Raw genomic sequence first — 17048 nt, forward strand, 5'->3', positions numbered from 1 at the left:
CCCTGCCCCAACTCTAGCTGCTGTCCAGCTTCCATCATCCGTGTGGGCCAGGATTGGTGGGTCCCATCACTGTCCATGGAGAGTTTTGTTTTTCTCAGTTACTGGCTATTTCATCAGTGCTCTGATGGGCAGTCTTGAATATAGATCTTTGAGAAGCCGTGCAAGGATTTCTTTGGGATAACTCCCAAGGGCAGTGGTAGTCACCCTGGTCCCTACCGCCCACTAGTGGACGTTTCTGTTTTCATGGTTGGCAGTAGCAGAGCAACCAAAGAATAAATAAAAAGATACATTTAACTATAGTAAGTTGTGTTATAAAGATTTATTCTGCCAAAATTAGCAAAAATCTGAATTAAAGTACTTGGTAAGTGATCATTATTATATGCTTTAACTTGCTGTAACTCTGCTTTATAAATTTTATAAAGTTACTTCCCTACTTTATAAATCACCATTGCTGTGGAACCAGTGGGCGGTTAGAAAATTTTATTACTAACGGAGATACGAAAGTGGGCGGTAGGTATAAAAAGGTTGAATACTCCCCCCCTAGGGTGAGCACTGCCAGATGAAGTTGAGTACATGTGGAATTTGATGGGTCTTACACACTGTCCTCCCAGAAGAGGGGCCATTCTTACTTCTTTTCAGGGAGCTGTTGGCGCCTCTCCATCCTCACATTGTTCCTCAGGCTGGTCACCACCAGACCAGTAACCTTCAATCTGATGGGGACAGGGCCCTCCCACTAGCACTTACAGTGTGTGTGTCCTCATCAGGGTGGTGGGAAATATCTGACTTGCACTGGTGTGTGCACTGCGCCTTATTGAAAGTGCAGGTGTTTGCCCTCTGTCCCTTTAGAGGACACCAACTTTGCATCGACCAGCTGCCTCAGGAGTGGAGCAGCATCAGCCTGGCTTGTGGATGTCCCGGGTTTGGTTCCCAGTCAGGGTACACAGGAGAAGTGCCCATCAGCTTCTGCACCCTTCATCCTATTCTTCCTCTCTGTCTCCTTCCTCCCCTCCTGCATCCAAGGCTCCTATGGAGCAAAGTTTGCTCAGGCATTGAGGACGGCTCCATAGCATCCACCTCAGGCCCTAGAATGGCTCTCTTTGCAACGAAGCAATACCCCAGATGGGCAGAGCATCGCCCCCTGGTGGGCATGCTGGGTGGATCTCGGTCGGGTGCTTGTGGGAGTCTGTCTGACTGCCTCCCCACTTCTAACATCAGAAAAATAAAGAAAAAAATAATAAAAACAAGAAAGAAAGAAAATACTAAGTTTCAGAAGTTCATGCCCCGCAGGAATGTGAAACCACTCTCTGGCCTTGCCTTGTAAGGAATATTTTCCAGCTTGTGGTTTGACTTAGCAGATTTCTGCATTATTCTTGTGTTTGTTTTATGCCCAGGAAGGTCAAGCTGTCACCTGACTATGTTCTGGCCCTGGGATCACATTTAGCAGAGTGGTCGCTACCCATAGATAAAGCACAGACTTACTAAAAAGTTTTCCTTTTATATCTGTCTCTCTATTCGACCTGGGATTTCTATTTTTAATGACAAAAATGTTATTTCAGATAAAAACAAATAAGTATGGGAGCGCAATGAAACAGCACAATGGTAAGATTCCATTGATAGGAAATGTCTAGAATAGGTAAAGGAGCAGAGACAGAAAGCAGGTGAGGTTTTGCAGGGATAGGAGGAGTGAGTCTTTTTGGTGCAGGGTTTCCATTCAGGGCGATGGAACATTTTTCAACAAGTTAGAGGTGATGCTTGCACAGCATCATTAAGGGACTTCAAGCTGAGGAATGGCACAAATAAAAATCTAAATAATCACTTTTATTTTATTACTTATAATGAATTACTCTGTACAGAAAAAAGATATAAGCAGAACAAGAAAAATAACAAAATAAAAGAAAACAAAACAATTCCAAAAAAATTAATAATATAGAATACTCTGTAACGCCAGGGCAAAAATAAAAATTTAACGATAACAGAGAATAAAAGAAAACTATCCAAAAGGGGTGGGAAAATAGATTCTTCGGATGTGCTAGGGACAGCTGATTGGACAGGTGGCTCCTGAGCTGGCCCTGAGGTGTTGTGCAGGGACAGCTCTTCTCCTGTGGGCAGAGTCAAGGCAGGTTTGTCGGAGGCTTCTTCCGGCAGCTGATTTCCCGCCTCAGTGTGGTCAGGAGGCACAGTGGAGGCCGGCCCCAACTCCATAGCTGCACCTGGAAGAACTTCATAAGGTGAAATGGCCACTGGAGTCAGGCACCCGTCCAGATCTGGGTCGGCCTCCATGTCTGTTTGTGCAGCCGGCTCCTCCAGATGTTCCTCAGGTGGAGCAGGAGCCGGCTCTGCCTCCTGGGCTGGTGCTGGAGCTGCTAGAGGAGAAAAGATCACCCATGTGTGTGTATTTGCTTGTTTTCTCCAAAGGCAGAGCACAGCGAAGGCCAGGACCCACCACAGGATGTCCTGCCCACCAGCCATCCTGCACATGGGTGGTCTGAAGCCAGTCTTTGCTCCTGGCCAGCCTCTAGGAGTGCTCCCTGTGTGTCTGACACCGACCCTTCCCTTCCAACCCTCCCCCACCACCCCACCATGTCCTCAACCACCTTCTCACCCTTGACATCTCCTTCCTTGGGCTCCAGGGGGTTTGGCTCAGTTCGATTAACTTGGGCCCGCTGCTGCAGGCTGGATTCAGATGTTGTGAGCCAGGGTGCATGGAGCCTGGGCGGCTTAGGGGGAGGAGTCCTCTGGACCCTGGGTGTCATCAGGGGAGGAATCCTCGGGACTTTGGGTGTTGTAAGGGGAGACCTCCTGACCCTGGGTGACGTTGGGGAAGGAGACCTCCTGACCTTGGATGACGTTGGGGGAGGAGACCTACTGAGGTCATCCACAGGCCCCAGGTCCCCGGCCGCCCAGGTGGCCACACACTTTGCAGGCCTGAATTGATCTTCACTACTAGGGTGCACCTGACCCACAGTGCTGGAGATGATGTGAGGGTCTCCTTCCTCCAGCTGCTGCTCCTGAGTGTTTTTGAATGAGCTCTGCAATGACATGACCAGCAGCGGGTCAGGGTGCCTCAAGCCCAGCCTGGCCCTAGTCGCTGCTGCTTTTGCCCACTGCACCTTCTGCTCCCAAATCAGACCCAACGATGTTTGTGCTGACACCTCCTATCAGTGGAAATGAAATTCACCTCTCGGGCTCAAGATAAACCTGGGGCAGAGGGTGCCGCCCACACTTCCAATCCAAACAGGCAGCGGTGTGAATGTGCTGGTTCACAAGGCTTCTGACCCACGTGCTCTGCCCGTTCTTCCTAAGGGCAGGCTCCTCTGACATGAATCCCTCTTACACATATACATACACTCACACTCAAAACACACACACACACACACACACACACACACACACACACGTAGGGGACATAGACCTGCTCAGGTGAAATCACAGTGGTGGCCTGGCCCGGAAGCACCACCTCTGAGCCTCCATGGGTTATTTCTCGGTTCCTTCGAGAAAACGGCTACAGGCGTCTCGGCTGAGTCTGGACCCAGCGGCGTCCACGGCGGAAAAAACCATCAGGGCTGTTTCTTTGGTTGCCATGGCCTTGGGACCGGGGAAGACAACACAAGAACATATTCACTCAACTAAAGTCTCTGGCCAACTGAGCTGGCTAGTGGTTGTTCTAGAATGTGGTTCCCTGGTTACCAGGATTCTGAGTTCTGTTGGTCTGTTCCATCAGGTAGTGAGGACATTGTGTGGTGAGGTCATTGTCCTGGCCAGGAATGATGTCACTGCTCTTGTCTGAGGAGATGCTCCGGGTAGGGAATCAAGAGGCAGAGTCGACTCCTGCTACACTTGAGGGACACCTGGAGGAGCCATCTGCACAGAGAGACCTGGAGGCCGACACAGACTTGGAGGGGCGCCCGACTCCAGCGGACGTGCTTCCTCCAGCAGCCACTTCAGCTGCAGCTCTGGAGCCGGGTGGCCTGTGCAGCGTCTCCTGACCACACTGAGGACCCACCACTGCTGTTTCAAGAATGTTCTACTGAATCTGCCCTGGTTGTGGCGAGACAAAAGGGGTTGCCTCTGGGCAGCACATCTGGGCCAGCTCCAGAGATGCTTGTTCTTCATCCTGCTGACCCACCACATCAAAAGAATTTGATTCACTACCTCTCTTTGACAGTTTTCTTTTCTTTTAACGTTATGGGTTTTTTTTTCTCTGTGGCATGAGTCATGTTTTTATTAATTTAATTTTATTTGTAATTGTTCTGTATTTTTATTTTATTTTGTTATTGTTCTTTTTCTCTGTTTTTCCATAGCGTGATTTATTATAAGTAAAAAATAAAGGTGACTGCTTATTTTTAAAGTTGTGCCATTCCTCAATGTGAAGTCTCTTCAAAATGCTCTGCAAACATCACCACTATATTCTTGCAAAATGTCCCATCACCCCAAATGGAAACCCTGGACCAAAATGACACTCCCCACTCCTCTTGCCCTGGCAACCCCCCATCTGCTCTGTGTCTCCTCTCTGATACCTATTCTGGACTTTTCCTATCAATGAAGTATTACAATGGGTGTGTTTTGGGGTATACTGCCAAACCTTTTCTGTATATTTATTTGAAATTCTATTTTTGTTTAAAGGGAAAGCTCAGGTGAAATACTGACCGATAGAAAAAAGAAAAAAAAAACTCTTTTAGTAAATGTGTGCAGGGGTCTAGGGATAGAGACCACTGTGCTAAGTGTGACCACAAGACCTCTTGCCGGTCAGGCAAAGGCTGGCCCGTCCTGGACCTAAAACAAACACGAGAAAAAAAGCAGAAATCTGGAAAGACACACCACAAGTTAGAAAGCATTCCTCACAACTTAAGGCCAGAGAGAGGTTTCACATCCCTGTGGTGCAGAAACCTCGTGAAATTCACTGTTTTTTAGGGTCAGAAGGCAAACACATGTGCTTCCAGTGAGAGGCATTGCACACACCAGTGTGTTTCAGATAATGGCTGACCACTCAGTGGGGAAACACACCCTGTACACACTGGCAAGAGTGCACTGTCGCTATCAGCCTGGCAAGTTTCTAGTTTGGCAGCCAGCCTGAGGACAACAGGAGATTGTAGAGGCCCCAGTAGATCCCTTAGAGAATGGTAAAAGTCCCCTTCTCAGGGACAAGAATGTGGAGGCCCTGCCACAGTCTCACAGGTGCACACCTTCACCTGGCGGTGCCCATGCTAGAATAAGAAATTCTTGTACAATTTTTAAATATGCATTTTTGAGACATCTTATCAGAGCACTGAGGAAACAGGTAGGATTTGGGGAAAGAGAAGGAAAACAACTAACATTCATGGAGAGAGGATGGGATCTACCAGCCCTGGTCCACATGCACAAGGGAAGCTGAACAGCTGCTAAAGTGGGTGCAGGGTCTCTACATGCTGACAGAAAAGACCTCAGGGTTCCCCTCACATCAGCCACATGGAAACACTGTTTGCATTCAGTATCCCATCTGTTAGACTCCACATATGTGTTTTTAACCAGCAGATATACATGTGTGAAATGGCATAATACTGTATATAGAGAACCCTAAAGATTCCACCAAAAATCTACCAGAACTGATGCTGAATTCACTAAAGTAGCAGAATACAAAATAAATATGGAGAAATAAGTTGAATTTCTTCAATATACACCAATATACACAGTTGAATTATATACACCAATAATGAACTATCAGAAAGAGAAACTATTTAACCAGTAATGTAGAAGTTCAGAAATAGGTAAGACACTGAGGAAAGAAACTGACCTAGTGTTGGCCCGAAGTCTTAGTTGATTAAAGCATCTTCCAGAATCTTAGACATTGCCGCTTATCCTCGAACAAGGCATGTACAGGAACAGATTAATAATCTTTTTATTTTTTTATTTTTTTAAATTTTTTATAAAGGGATGAGAGAGGATATGTTAGAGGAGATGTAGGTGGAGGCCAGGACATGAAACCAGTAGTGAGGAATCATTTTTTATTTTTTATTTATTCATTTTTAGAGAGGAGAGAGAGAGAGAGACAGAGAGGGATAGAGAGGAGAGAGAGACAGAGAGAGAGAAGGGGGGAGGAGCTGGAAGCATCAACTCCCACATGTGCCTTGACCAGGCAAGCCCAGGGTTTTGAACCGGCGACCTCAGCATTTCCAGGTTGATGCTTTACCCCCTGCACCACCACAGGTCAGGCCGGATTAATGATCTTGTCTCTTTCTCTCCCTTCTTTTTCTCTCTAAAATCAATAAAGCAACTTTTTAAAAAAATTGACTAAGACACAAATAAGTAAAAACATATACCATGTTTACAGATAGGAAGAATCAACATGGTTAAAATGTCCATACTACTTAAATCAATCTATAGATTCAAAGCAATTCCTATCCAGATACCAATGGCATACCTCACAAAACTGAAACAAATATTACAAAATTTTACATGAAATCTCAAAAGACCTTGAAAAGCCACAGAAACCTTGGGAAAACAAAATTGCAAGAATCATGCTTCCTGAAATCAAATTAGAAAACAAAATCATAATAATTAATACAACATGGTATGGCAAAAGAATAGGCATATAGATCAATGGGAATCAAAAAAATAGAGAGCTCAAAAGTAAACCCATGCCATTATGGTCCATTAATATCTGACAAAGGAGAGAGATCAACAATACAATGGGGTAAAGATAATCTATTCAGTAAATGGTGCTGGAAAAATTGGACTGATAAACACAAAAAGTGGAAGTAGACCACCTTTTTATGCCATAAGCAGAAATAAATTCAAAATAGAAAAAAGAATTGTTGCATAAAAGTGGAAAAATTCTGGAAGAAAACATAGTAGTAAAATTTCTACATTACTCATAGCTATATTTTTTTTCTGGTATATCACTTAGGGCAAAGAAAAAAAATTAACAAATGAGACTATTTAAAATAAAAAGTTTTTTGTGAACAAAAAAACCCCCATCAACAACATGAAATGAAAACACACAGAATAGGAGAACATATTCACCAATGGAACATCTGTGGGGATTAATATCCAAATATTTTAAAGCTTTATTAAACTCAGCACCAAAGATGCAAACACTCCAATTTAAGAAATAAGCAAAAGACCTGAATAGATACTTCTCCAAAGACAATATACAACTGGCTAATAGACATGTAAAAATATGCTCAATGTCACTAATGACCAGAGAAAAACAAGTTGAAACCACAATGAGATACCACCTCACACCTGTCAGAATAACCATCATCAGTGTATCAACAAACAACAAGTGTTGACATGAATGTGGAGAAAAAGGAACCCTCGTTCACTCTTTAGTGGAATGCAGACTGGTGCAGCCACTGTGAAAAGCTGTATGGAGTTATCTTCAAAAATTAAAAATGAAACTGCCTGTTGACGCACCAATTTCTCTTCTGGGAATATATTCAAAAAAACAAAAAACACGAATTAAAAAGAATATATGGACCATTATCTCCATTGCAACATTATTTACAATAGATAAGATTGGGAAGCAGCTTAGTGCCCATCAGTAGATGAGTCGATAACCAGGCTTTTCTTTACATTTACACAATGTAAATCTACTTGGCCATAGAGAAAAATGAAATCATACATTTCGCATAGCATGTCGGCCTAGGGTATAATTCTAAGTGAAATAAGCCTGTCACAGAAAGACAAGTACCTTATGATTTCACTCATATGTGAAATCCAGTAAACAAAAAGAGTTAACAACCACAACAGAGACAGACAGACTCATAGACACAGAGAACACACTGACAGCAGTCAGAGGGAAAGAAGGCTGGGGAGCTGAGTAAAAAAGGTGAAGGGATTAAACAACAACAACAAAATTAAACTAAAAACTCATAGAGAAAGACAAGAGGAGAGTGGTTACCAGAGAGAAAGGGGTGTTGGGGGAAGAAGAGAGCCAAGGGGAGATACATGGCAAAGGAATAAGACTTGACTTGGGCTAGTGAACACACAGTACAATATATAGATGATGTATTACATAATTGTATACCTGAAACCTATATAATTTTATTGACCAATAACACCCCAATAAATTCAGTATGTACTTAAAAACACGTAAAAAATAAAAACTTTTGTACCTCAAAAGATACCATCTAGAAAGTGCAAAGTCAGCAGAGAAATGGGGTAAAATGATTGTAAGTCTTATACCTTGAAAGAAACTTTTATCTAAGATATTTAAAAAACACTGATTAGTCAAAAATAAATAACCAGCTTAATTTTAAAAACAAGTATTGGGGCTGAAAGAGAGCATAAAATTCACAATAGCCTGACCTGTGGTGGCACAGTAGATAAAGCGTCGACCTGGAAATGCTGAGGTTGCCGGTTCGAAACCCTGGGCTTGCCTGGTCAAGGTACATATGGGAGTTGATGCTTCCAGCTCCTCCCCCCTGTCTCTCTCTCTCTCTCTCTCTCTCTCTCTCTCTTTCTCTCTGACTCCCTCTCTCTCCTCTCTAAAAAAAAAAAAAAATTCACAATAAAACACAGAAAAATATGTTCAACACCATTAGTAATTAAGAAAATGCAAATTAAAAAATAAGGTGACACTTTTGCATATCCAATAAAATGGCTAATTATTTTAAAAACAGAAAATAAAAAGTTTTGGTCAGTGTTGTAATAGAAACTTTCAGCATATGTTGATTATGTAAAATGACACATTCCCTTTGGAAATCAGTTTGGACTTATGAACTGTTCTCCCCGTAAGTCTAGTACCCACCAAGCACCATAAATACTTAGTACAGTATTATTGACTATTTTCCCTGTGCAATAATTACAGCCCCATAAATATTTTGTAACTACCAATTTTTACTTCTTATTCCCTTCACTTTTTTCAGTCTCCCAAGCACCCTTCCATCGGGCAACAATCAGATTGTTCTCTACATCTATGAGCCTGCAAATGTCTAACCACTACTTGGCACACCTGAAATTAGAATAAGTGACTATTGAATGTAAACTGTAATTTAACTATAAAATTTAAAAAATGAACAAAAAGAACATTTTGTCAGTTCCCCAAAATGTTAAGCACACTGTTACCATGAGATTCAGCAATAACACTCCTAGGTATCTACCCAAGAGAAGTGAACAAATGTTCATAGAAGTACCACTAACAAAAAAATGAAAAAACAAAAATAGCTATTTGGATGAACAAAACATGATGTCCTCATACAGAAACATTATTTGACAGTTTATAATAATATCCTGCATTTTTTTTTTTTTTTTTTTGTATTTTTCCGAGGATGGAAACGGGGAGAGACAGTCAGACAGACTCTCGCATGCGCCCGACCTGGATCCACCGGGCACACCCACTAGGGGGCGACGCTCTGCCCACCAGGGGGCGATGCTCAGCTCCTCTGGGCCGTCACTCTGTTGCAACCAGAGGCACTCTAGTGCCTGGGGCAGAGGCCAAGGAGCCATCCCCAGCGCCCAGGCCATCTTTGCTCCAATGGAGCCTCGGCTGTGGGAGGGGAAGAGAGAGACAGAGAGGAAGGAGAGGGGGAGGGGTGGAGAAGCAGATGGGCGCTTCTCCTGTGTGCCCTGGCCGGGAATCGAACCCGGGACTTCTGCACGCCAGGCCGACGCTCTACCACTGAGCCAACCAGCCAGGGCTATCCTGCATATTTTTATTGCTCATAGTCACCCCAATAAACTCAACAAAAATTAAAAGGCATAGAAATATTATTTGGCAACAAAAGGAACGATGCATTGATCCAAGTTAAGCGTGGATTCACCTTGAAAACTTAATGCTAAGTGAAAGTGTCTACTCACAAAAGGTTGTATAATGTATGATTTAATTCATATTAAATATCCAGAATTTAGCAAATACATACAAAGACAAGGTAGATTAATCATTATCCGAGTCTGAGGAACAGGACACATAGTGAGTGAGTGCTAATGCACATGGTGTTTCTCTTTAGGGTAATGATGATATTTTATAATTAAAGAAAAGTGACAGCTTTATAAATCTGTAAATACACAAAAAACACTAAGTTCATCTTTTAAATGGCTAAATTTTATGGTGTACAAATCATCTTAATAAAGCTAAAATTTCCAAAGAAATCCCTATAAACTAAATATCTAGATAGATAGATATCATAATTTCTGTATTAAATGAAAATCACTATTTCTGTACTAAAACATCACTAATTGAAAGACAAACAACTGTTACAACTATTCACCCAGTTGCACAGTGCTGTGAGGGAGCTGTGAACAGGATATACAGGGCACAACATGTCACCCAGTGAAAGTAGAGAGAGGAAGTGGAAATGGTTTAGGGACTGAGTATGGAAGGATGAACTGTCATGAGCTAATGAAAGAAGAAAGCAGTGTGTATAGCAGCATGGTTTGAAAACGAGAAATGAACAATTTGGCAAAGAGGATTACAGAAAAGGTCGAATTTTATTAAGAAATGAGAAAATTCAGTGAAGAATTTTGATGAGAGGGTGATTCTACAAATACACTCTTTAAGAAAAAACGTCTCTTGAAGTACAGAACCTGGTAAAAACAGAGACAAGCAAGTAAGCAGCATCAAAGCTGTAGGACTTAGCATGAGGATTAGAAAAGCGAGAACTAAGACCTGTTGCTTTGAAACCTTTTTTACATTATGCTTCTTCCAATAACTTTTAGTTAATGTTCACTTTTCTAATGTGGATATTTATCCTTAGTTTCCCCAACTCCAGAGAAATATGCAGAATAAATAACCCAAAATACATTTAGTAAAAAATGTCACTATTTAGATTCTACTAGAATTCCTTTTAGAAATTTTCGGTTGAATACATTTTCCTTGCTCTAAAGATATTTCTTATGAGTGTGTATACCAGTTCAATTTTACTAAAGAAAAATTGTTTCTTTGATTAAAATGACATTTAGTTAAGACTTCTTTTCTTCACTATACATTTCTCTGTACTGGCAATAGCTGACATAATTTCCATAGTTAAATAGGAAATTTAAACCAGAGAATATACTGTCAGTAAAGATGAAAATAGATCATTATAAGATCTGAATGTGTTTAAAAAAGAATTTATGTCAGGGGTTGGACCCAGGGCTCTGACAGGCCCGCTACCCCTGGTGGATAACACCCAGGGCAGGAGCTGCTGTGGGGTGGGGAGCGGAGTGCGGGCGAATGAGAGAATGAGTTTCCAGTCACAACACAGGGATCACAACAAACACAACCACCATAGAGGCATTATGGCATTACCTCTCCCATCAGCCTAGCAGTCCCCGAGGAGACACACTGCCTGCTTACACAGAAACTAATTGAGACTGAAGCCCTTTGGGATATTTGAAGAAGAAAAAGAATTGCAGCATAGAATTTTAATTTTCGGATCGTTAAATAACCTGTTAAAAGGGTGGATACGAGAAATCAGTGTAAACAAGAATATTCCACAATCTGTAATAGAAAAGGTTGGAGGAAAATTTTATGCATTTGGATCCTACAGCTTAGGAGAACACCCAAAGGTGCCGACACCGATGCGTTGTGTGTTGCACCAAGACATGTAGACCAAAGTGACTTTTTCACCTCTTTCTATATGATAAGGTGAAATTGCAGAAGTAAAAGATGTAAGAGCTGTTGAAGGAGCATTTGTGCTAGTTATCAATTTGTGTTTTGATGGAATAGAGATTGTTATTTTATTTGCAAGATTAATACTGCAGACGATTCCAGAAGACTTGGATTTACGAGGTGACAGTCTGCTTAAAAATTTAGATATAAAATGGATAAGAAGTCATAACAATTGCAGGGTAACCAATGAAATTTTAACTGAATACCCAACATTGACAACTTCAGGTTAACTCTGAGAGCTATCAAACTGTGGGCTGAATGCCACCACATCTATTCCAATATACTTATATTAGGATTCCTCAGTGGTGTTTCTGGGGCTTTGCTTTAATTTGAAAAATTATTAACACATTGTTGACCGCTCATGAGTTAATTCCTGTTTGCACTTGCATTAGCCATTTCAACTTTTGAAATTCAGGGTAATCTAGGATTATTGTATTTGTGACTCTTCGCCCTGAGGGTGGAAATTTAAAAAAGAGGACACTGTTCTATATTCTCATGTGGACTCCCTATTTTTCACTCTCCTCCAGGTGTGAGACTGCAAAATCAAAGGTATGGTAAACAAAAACCATCAGTGTTGAGCCATCTAAACTTGAACTATCTTCTAAATGCTCGCAGTTTGAACATACATATCAAGAATATTGTAAAATCTTTCTTCGTTGTGTTCAATCTAACTAGAACTTGTAAAGTGTGTATTTCAAAAAGAAAGTCCAGTGGAACCAGATACATTTACAAAACGTGTTGCTTACCATTATACGTAGGTAATAGCTATACAGTATACCACACCAGAAAAAATTACAAAAATATATAATATGTATAAAATATAATATGTAGCAGATATGCACAAAATTTTATTTAAATTCATTATAAATAAAATGTACTGACGTTTATTTAGATTCTTTCATTTTCATACACAATTATGAAAAAATAGCTGGTGACATGAGATAACTTCTGCATAAAATTGCTGGTCAACAATGTGTTAAGTTGCATATTTACAGAGGAAACAAAGAGGGTCTGACTAAAATTTATTTAGGATAATAGAAGTGTAAATTTTTCAAATGGTTTCAATTCCCTGCTTACTTTACAGCTGCTTATGATATAATCTTAATTTTCCAAAGAAAATGTTTTTTAACAAGAATATGATATTATATTATTAAAAATTAACTTGAAGGAATGTTTCACATCTTTCATATTTATTTTATATAACAAATGAGTCCTTTATTCAATCTTTTTGTTTTGTCTTTCTTCAGATCACTAGCAATTATGTAAATTTGAAAGTACTGCTGAATATATGAAAGTATATGTGTTGGAAATACATGATAGAATTCTCAAAAAACAAGTACCTTTTTAAGTACTGCATATACAACAATATAGCACATTGAAAATGCTAAAAAAAAATGATATGCAAAGCCACATGCACCCTCTTGTTTATTGCAGCATCTTTCACATTGGCCAAGACATGGAAACATTCAAAATGTCCCTTTACAGATGATTGGATAAAGAAGAAGTGATACATATATACAATGGAATACTACTTAGTCATAAGAAATAATGGCATATTGCCATTTATGGCAACCTGGATGGACCTTGAGAACATTGCTCTGAGTGAAACAAGCAAATCAGGAAAAGCTAAGAACTATATGATTTCACACATAGGTAGGATAAAAAACTGGGACTTGTGGACATAATAAAAGTGAAGTAGATACCAGGGAGAGAGGATTGGGTGGGAGGGTAAGGTGGAACAAATATATGGTGACAAAAATGATTTGAATTTTGGTGATGGATATACAACACAATCAACAGTTCAAATACAATGGAGATGTTCACCTGAAACCTATGTTCTTTTATTGATCAATGTGACCCCATTACATTTAATTTCTAAATAAAAAATAAAATACTACAATTAAGAAAATTACCCTACCAATATATTGCATATATCTAGTGCAAATATTTCTTTTAAACAGATAAACAAAGATATTCTTAAGAAAAAAAAGCTGAGTGACCTTGTTCCCAACAAATTGAGCTTGAACTACAAGAATACTAAAAGCATTTGGAAGTGAAATATATAACAGTTGAGATAATAATAAAAAAGGGTAATAAATAATCATCTTTTATTGTTTGAGATGAGATAAAAATAGAAGTTTACAATAAGTCAGCAATAATTTAATGAATTTTGAAATTTTAAGAGAAACCATTTAAAAAAAGATATAATCAAAATGACAATATAGATGGTCAAATAGAATATTAAATAAAAATTTTATTAACATAAGAGCATACAAAAAAGAAGAAAATAAGAAATGAAGAACACAGTAACGTCAGCATGGGCAACCTCAGTGGAAATCTGAGAGGTTGCATGTGACCCTGAGGTGGCCATTGAGATCTGAGCTGAAGGAGGCAATCCCAAAATTGGTCCAAACAGGCATGTGGGCATGCGTGAGCCAAACCAGGGCAGCAGTGGTAGCGGAGGTGGACTGGAGCCAGCAGCACCTGAGCTCAAAAGCCCTGGGCAGCAACAGCAGCTTTGGCTGTTAGAGAGACCATAAAATGAAAGCTAAAATGTTTCAATAGAAAAACACTTGAAGCGAAGAAGTAGGCCACATCTAATACCATAACTAATCACTGAATTACAATACTGAGCTAAACAAGTAGCCAGCAATAAAAGACAACAGAAAATGGATTTTAGGGGAACTTAAACTTTTAAAGTAACTTCTCCCAGGCCAAGAGTAGATAAAAGCAAGCATAGGAGTGCAGCTGATATTGACAACAGCACCTGGACCCAGCAGAGGCAGCCACAAGATCTGGATAACCTGTAGCTCCAAAAAGGTTGATAAGAACCAGTCATAGGCAGTGACTCCCACTGACCTGCCCCAGGCCCCAACCAGGGAAGTCCAGGGCAACACAGACAAAATGGGAAGACAGAGAAGTGCAATTCAAACGACTCAAACAAAGAGCTGTATGAGATGGATATAAGCAAACTTCCAGAGGCAGAGTTTAGAATAATGATTATTAGAATATGAAAGACTTTAGAACAACAGTGGATGGTCACAGTGAGCACATAAATAAAGAAATAACAAGTATTAAAAAGGACATTGAAATAATAAAGAACTATTCAGAAATGACAAATACAATATGTGAAATGAACACTATACTAGAAGCAATTAAAAGCAGGCTGGATGAAACAGAGGAACGAATCAGCAATTTAGAAGACAAGGTAAATGAAAACACAGAGGCAGAGCAGCTAAAAGAAAAGAGAATGAAAAAATCTAAGGAAACTCTAAGAGAGCTTTGTGATAACCTAAAGAAAAACAACACCTGCATCATAGGAGTTCCTGAAGAAGAAGAGAAAGAACAACGGTTAGAAACCTTGTTCAATTAAATTATAGCCGAAAACTTCCCTAAATCAATGCAAGAAAAAGTCACACAAGTTAAAGAAGCACAGACAACTCCATTAAAGAGAAACACAGAGAAATATACACCAAGACACATCATAATTAAAATAGCAAAGCTAAGAGATAAAGAGAAAATATTAAAAGCTGCTAGAGAAAAAAAGGCTATCACCTACAAAGTAGCCCCCATAAGAATGACGTCTTACTTCTCAACTGAAACACTTGAGGTCAGTAGGGAATGGCAAGAAATATTCAAAATAATGCAGAACAAGAACCTACAACCAAGAATACTTTATCCAACAAGGCTATCATTTAAAATTGAAGGAGAAATAAAAAGCTTCCCAGATCAAAAAAAATCAAGGAATACATTACAACCAAACTAAGGCTGCAAGAAATGTTAAGGGGCCTGTTGTAAACAGAGCAAAGGGGGAAAAGAATACAGCAAAAGAGGAATATAGCTTTAAAGAATGAAATGGCAATAAACAACTACATATCAATCATAATCTTAACTGTAAATGGAATAAATGATCTAATCAAAAGACATAGAATAGCTGCATGGATAAGAAGACAGGTCCTTACATATGCTGTCTACAAGAGACACACCTCAAGACAAAAGATACACATAGACTAAAGGAAAAAGGAAGGTAAAAAATATTTCATGCAAATGAAAATGAAAAAAAAGCTGGGTAGTAATAGTTATATCAGACAAAATAAACTTGAAAACAAAGGCTATAGTAAGAGATAAAGAAGGTCACTACATAAAAATAAAGGAAGAAATCCAACAGGAAGATATAACCATCATGAATATCTATGCACCTAATATAGGAGCACCTAAATATATAAAGCAGACTTTGATGAATATAAAGGGCAAGATCAACAGCAATACTATAATAGTAGGAGATTTCAATACCCCACAAACATCACTGGATAGATCCTGAAGAAAAAAAATTAACAAAGAAACAGTAGACTTAAAGAAGACACTAGATCAACTTGATTTAATAGATATCTTTAGATCTTTTTACCCTAAAGCAACAGAATATACATTCTTTTCAAGTACTCAGGGAATATTCTCTAGGATATACTACAAATTTAAGAAGACTGAAATCATAATGAGTACCTTCTCTGATCACAACGGCATGAAACTAGAAATGAACCAAAACAGAAAAACTGAAAAATACTCAAACACTTGGAAACTAAATAGCATGTTATTAAATAACAAATGGATTAACAATGAGATCAAAGAAGAAATTAAAAATTTCCTAGAAACGAATGATAATGAACATAAAACAACTCAAAGTTTATGAAACACAGCAAAAGCAGTCATGAGAGGGAAGTTCATAGCATTACAGGCATTCCTTAAGAAGCTTGAAAAAGCTCAAATAAACAACCTAATCCTTCATCTAAAACAACTAGAAAAAGAACAGCAAGTAAAGCCCAGAGGAAACAGAAGGAAAGAAATAATAAAGACCAGAGTGGAAATAAATGACATAGTCTAAAGAGACAATATAGAGGATCAATGAAACCAAGAGCTGGTTCTTTGAAAGGATAAACAATTCGATGAACCTTTAATGAGACTCACCAAGAAAAGAGAGAGAGAGGACTTAAATAAATAAAATTAGAAATGAGAGTGGAGAAATAACAACTTACACAACAAAAATACAAAATATTGTAAGAAAATACTATGAAGATCTTTATGCCAAAAAAATTAAACAACCTAGGTGAAATGGCCAAGTTCCTTGAAACATATAATCTTCCAAAAATCAATCTGGAAGAATCAGAATATCTAAACGGACCAATTACAACAAATGAGATCAAAACAGTTATCAAAAAGCTCCCAAAAAACAAAAGCCCTGGGCCCGATGGCTTTACTGGTGAATTCTACCAAATATTCAAAGAACTACCTCCTATCCTTCTCAAATTATTTCAAAAAATTCAAGAGGAAGAAACATTTCCAAGTTTATTTATGAGGCAAACAATTCTTATTTCAAATCTAGGCAAAGACAACACAAAGAAAGAACATTATAGGTCAATATTCCTGATGAATTTAGATGCTAAAATCCTCAACAAAATATTAGCAAACCAGACCCAGCAATGCA

General features: G+C 39.2%; 1 protein-coding gene and 1 pseudogene across 1 annotated transcript; one reads left to right on the top strand and one right to left on the bottom strand.

The window, feature by feature from the left end:
• Positions 1-1840: 1840 nt before the first annotated feature.
• Positions 1841-3041, bottom strand: LOC136391455 (uncharacterized). The gene is made up of 3 exons (XM_066363138.1): positions 2603-3041; positions 1992-2363; positions 1841-1845 (listed from the first exon to the last, which is right to left on the bottom strand). The coding sequence occupies exons 1-3, from the start codon at positions 3039-3041 to the stop codon at positions 1841-1843; spliced, it is 816 nt and encodes a 271-aa protein (XP_066219235.1).
• Positions 3042-3469: 428 nt separating this feature from the next.
• On the top strand, positions 3470-11897 carry LOC136391456 (poly(A) polymerase alpha pseudogene; annotated as a pseudogene).
• Positions 11898-17048: the final 5151 nt, after the last annotated feature.

This window comes from Saccopteryx leptura, chromosome 2 (assembly GCF_036850995.1).
Source record: "Saccopteryx leptura isolate mSacLep1 chromosome 2, mSacLep1_pri_phased_curated, whole genome shotgun sequence".
NCBI classification, from domain to species: domain Eukaryota; kingdom Metazoa; phylum Chordata; class Mammalia; order Chiroptera; family Emballonuridae; genus Saccopteryx; species Saccopteryx leptura.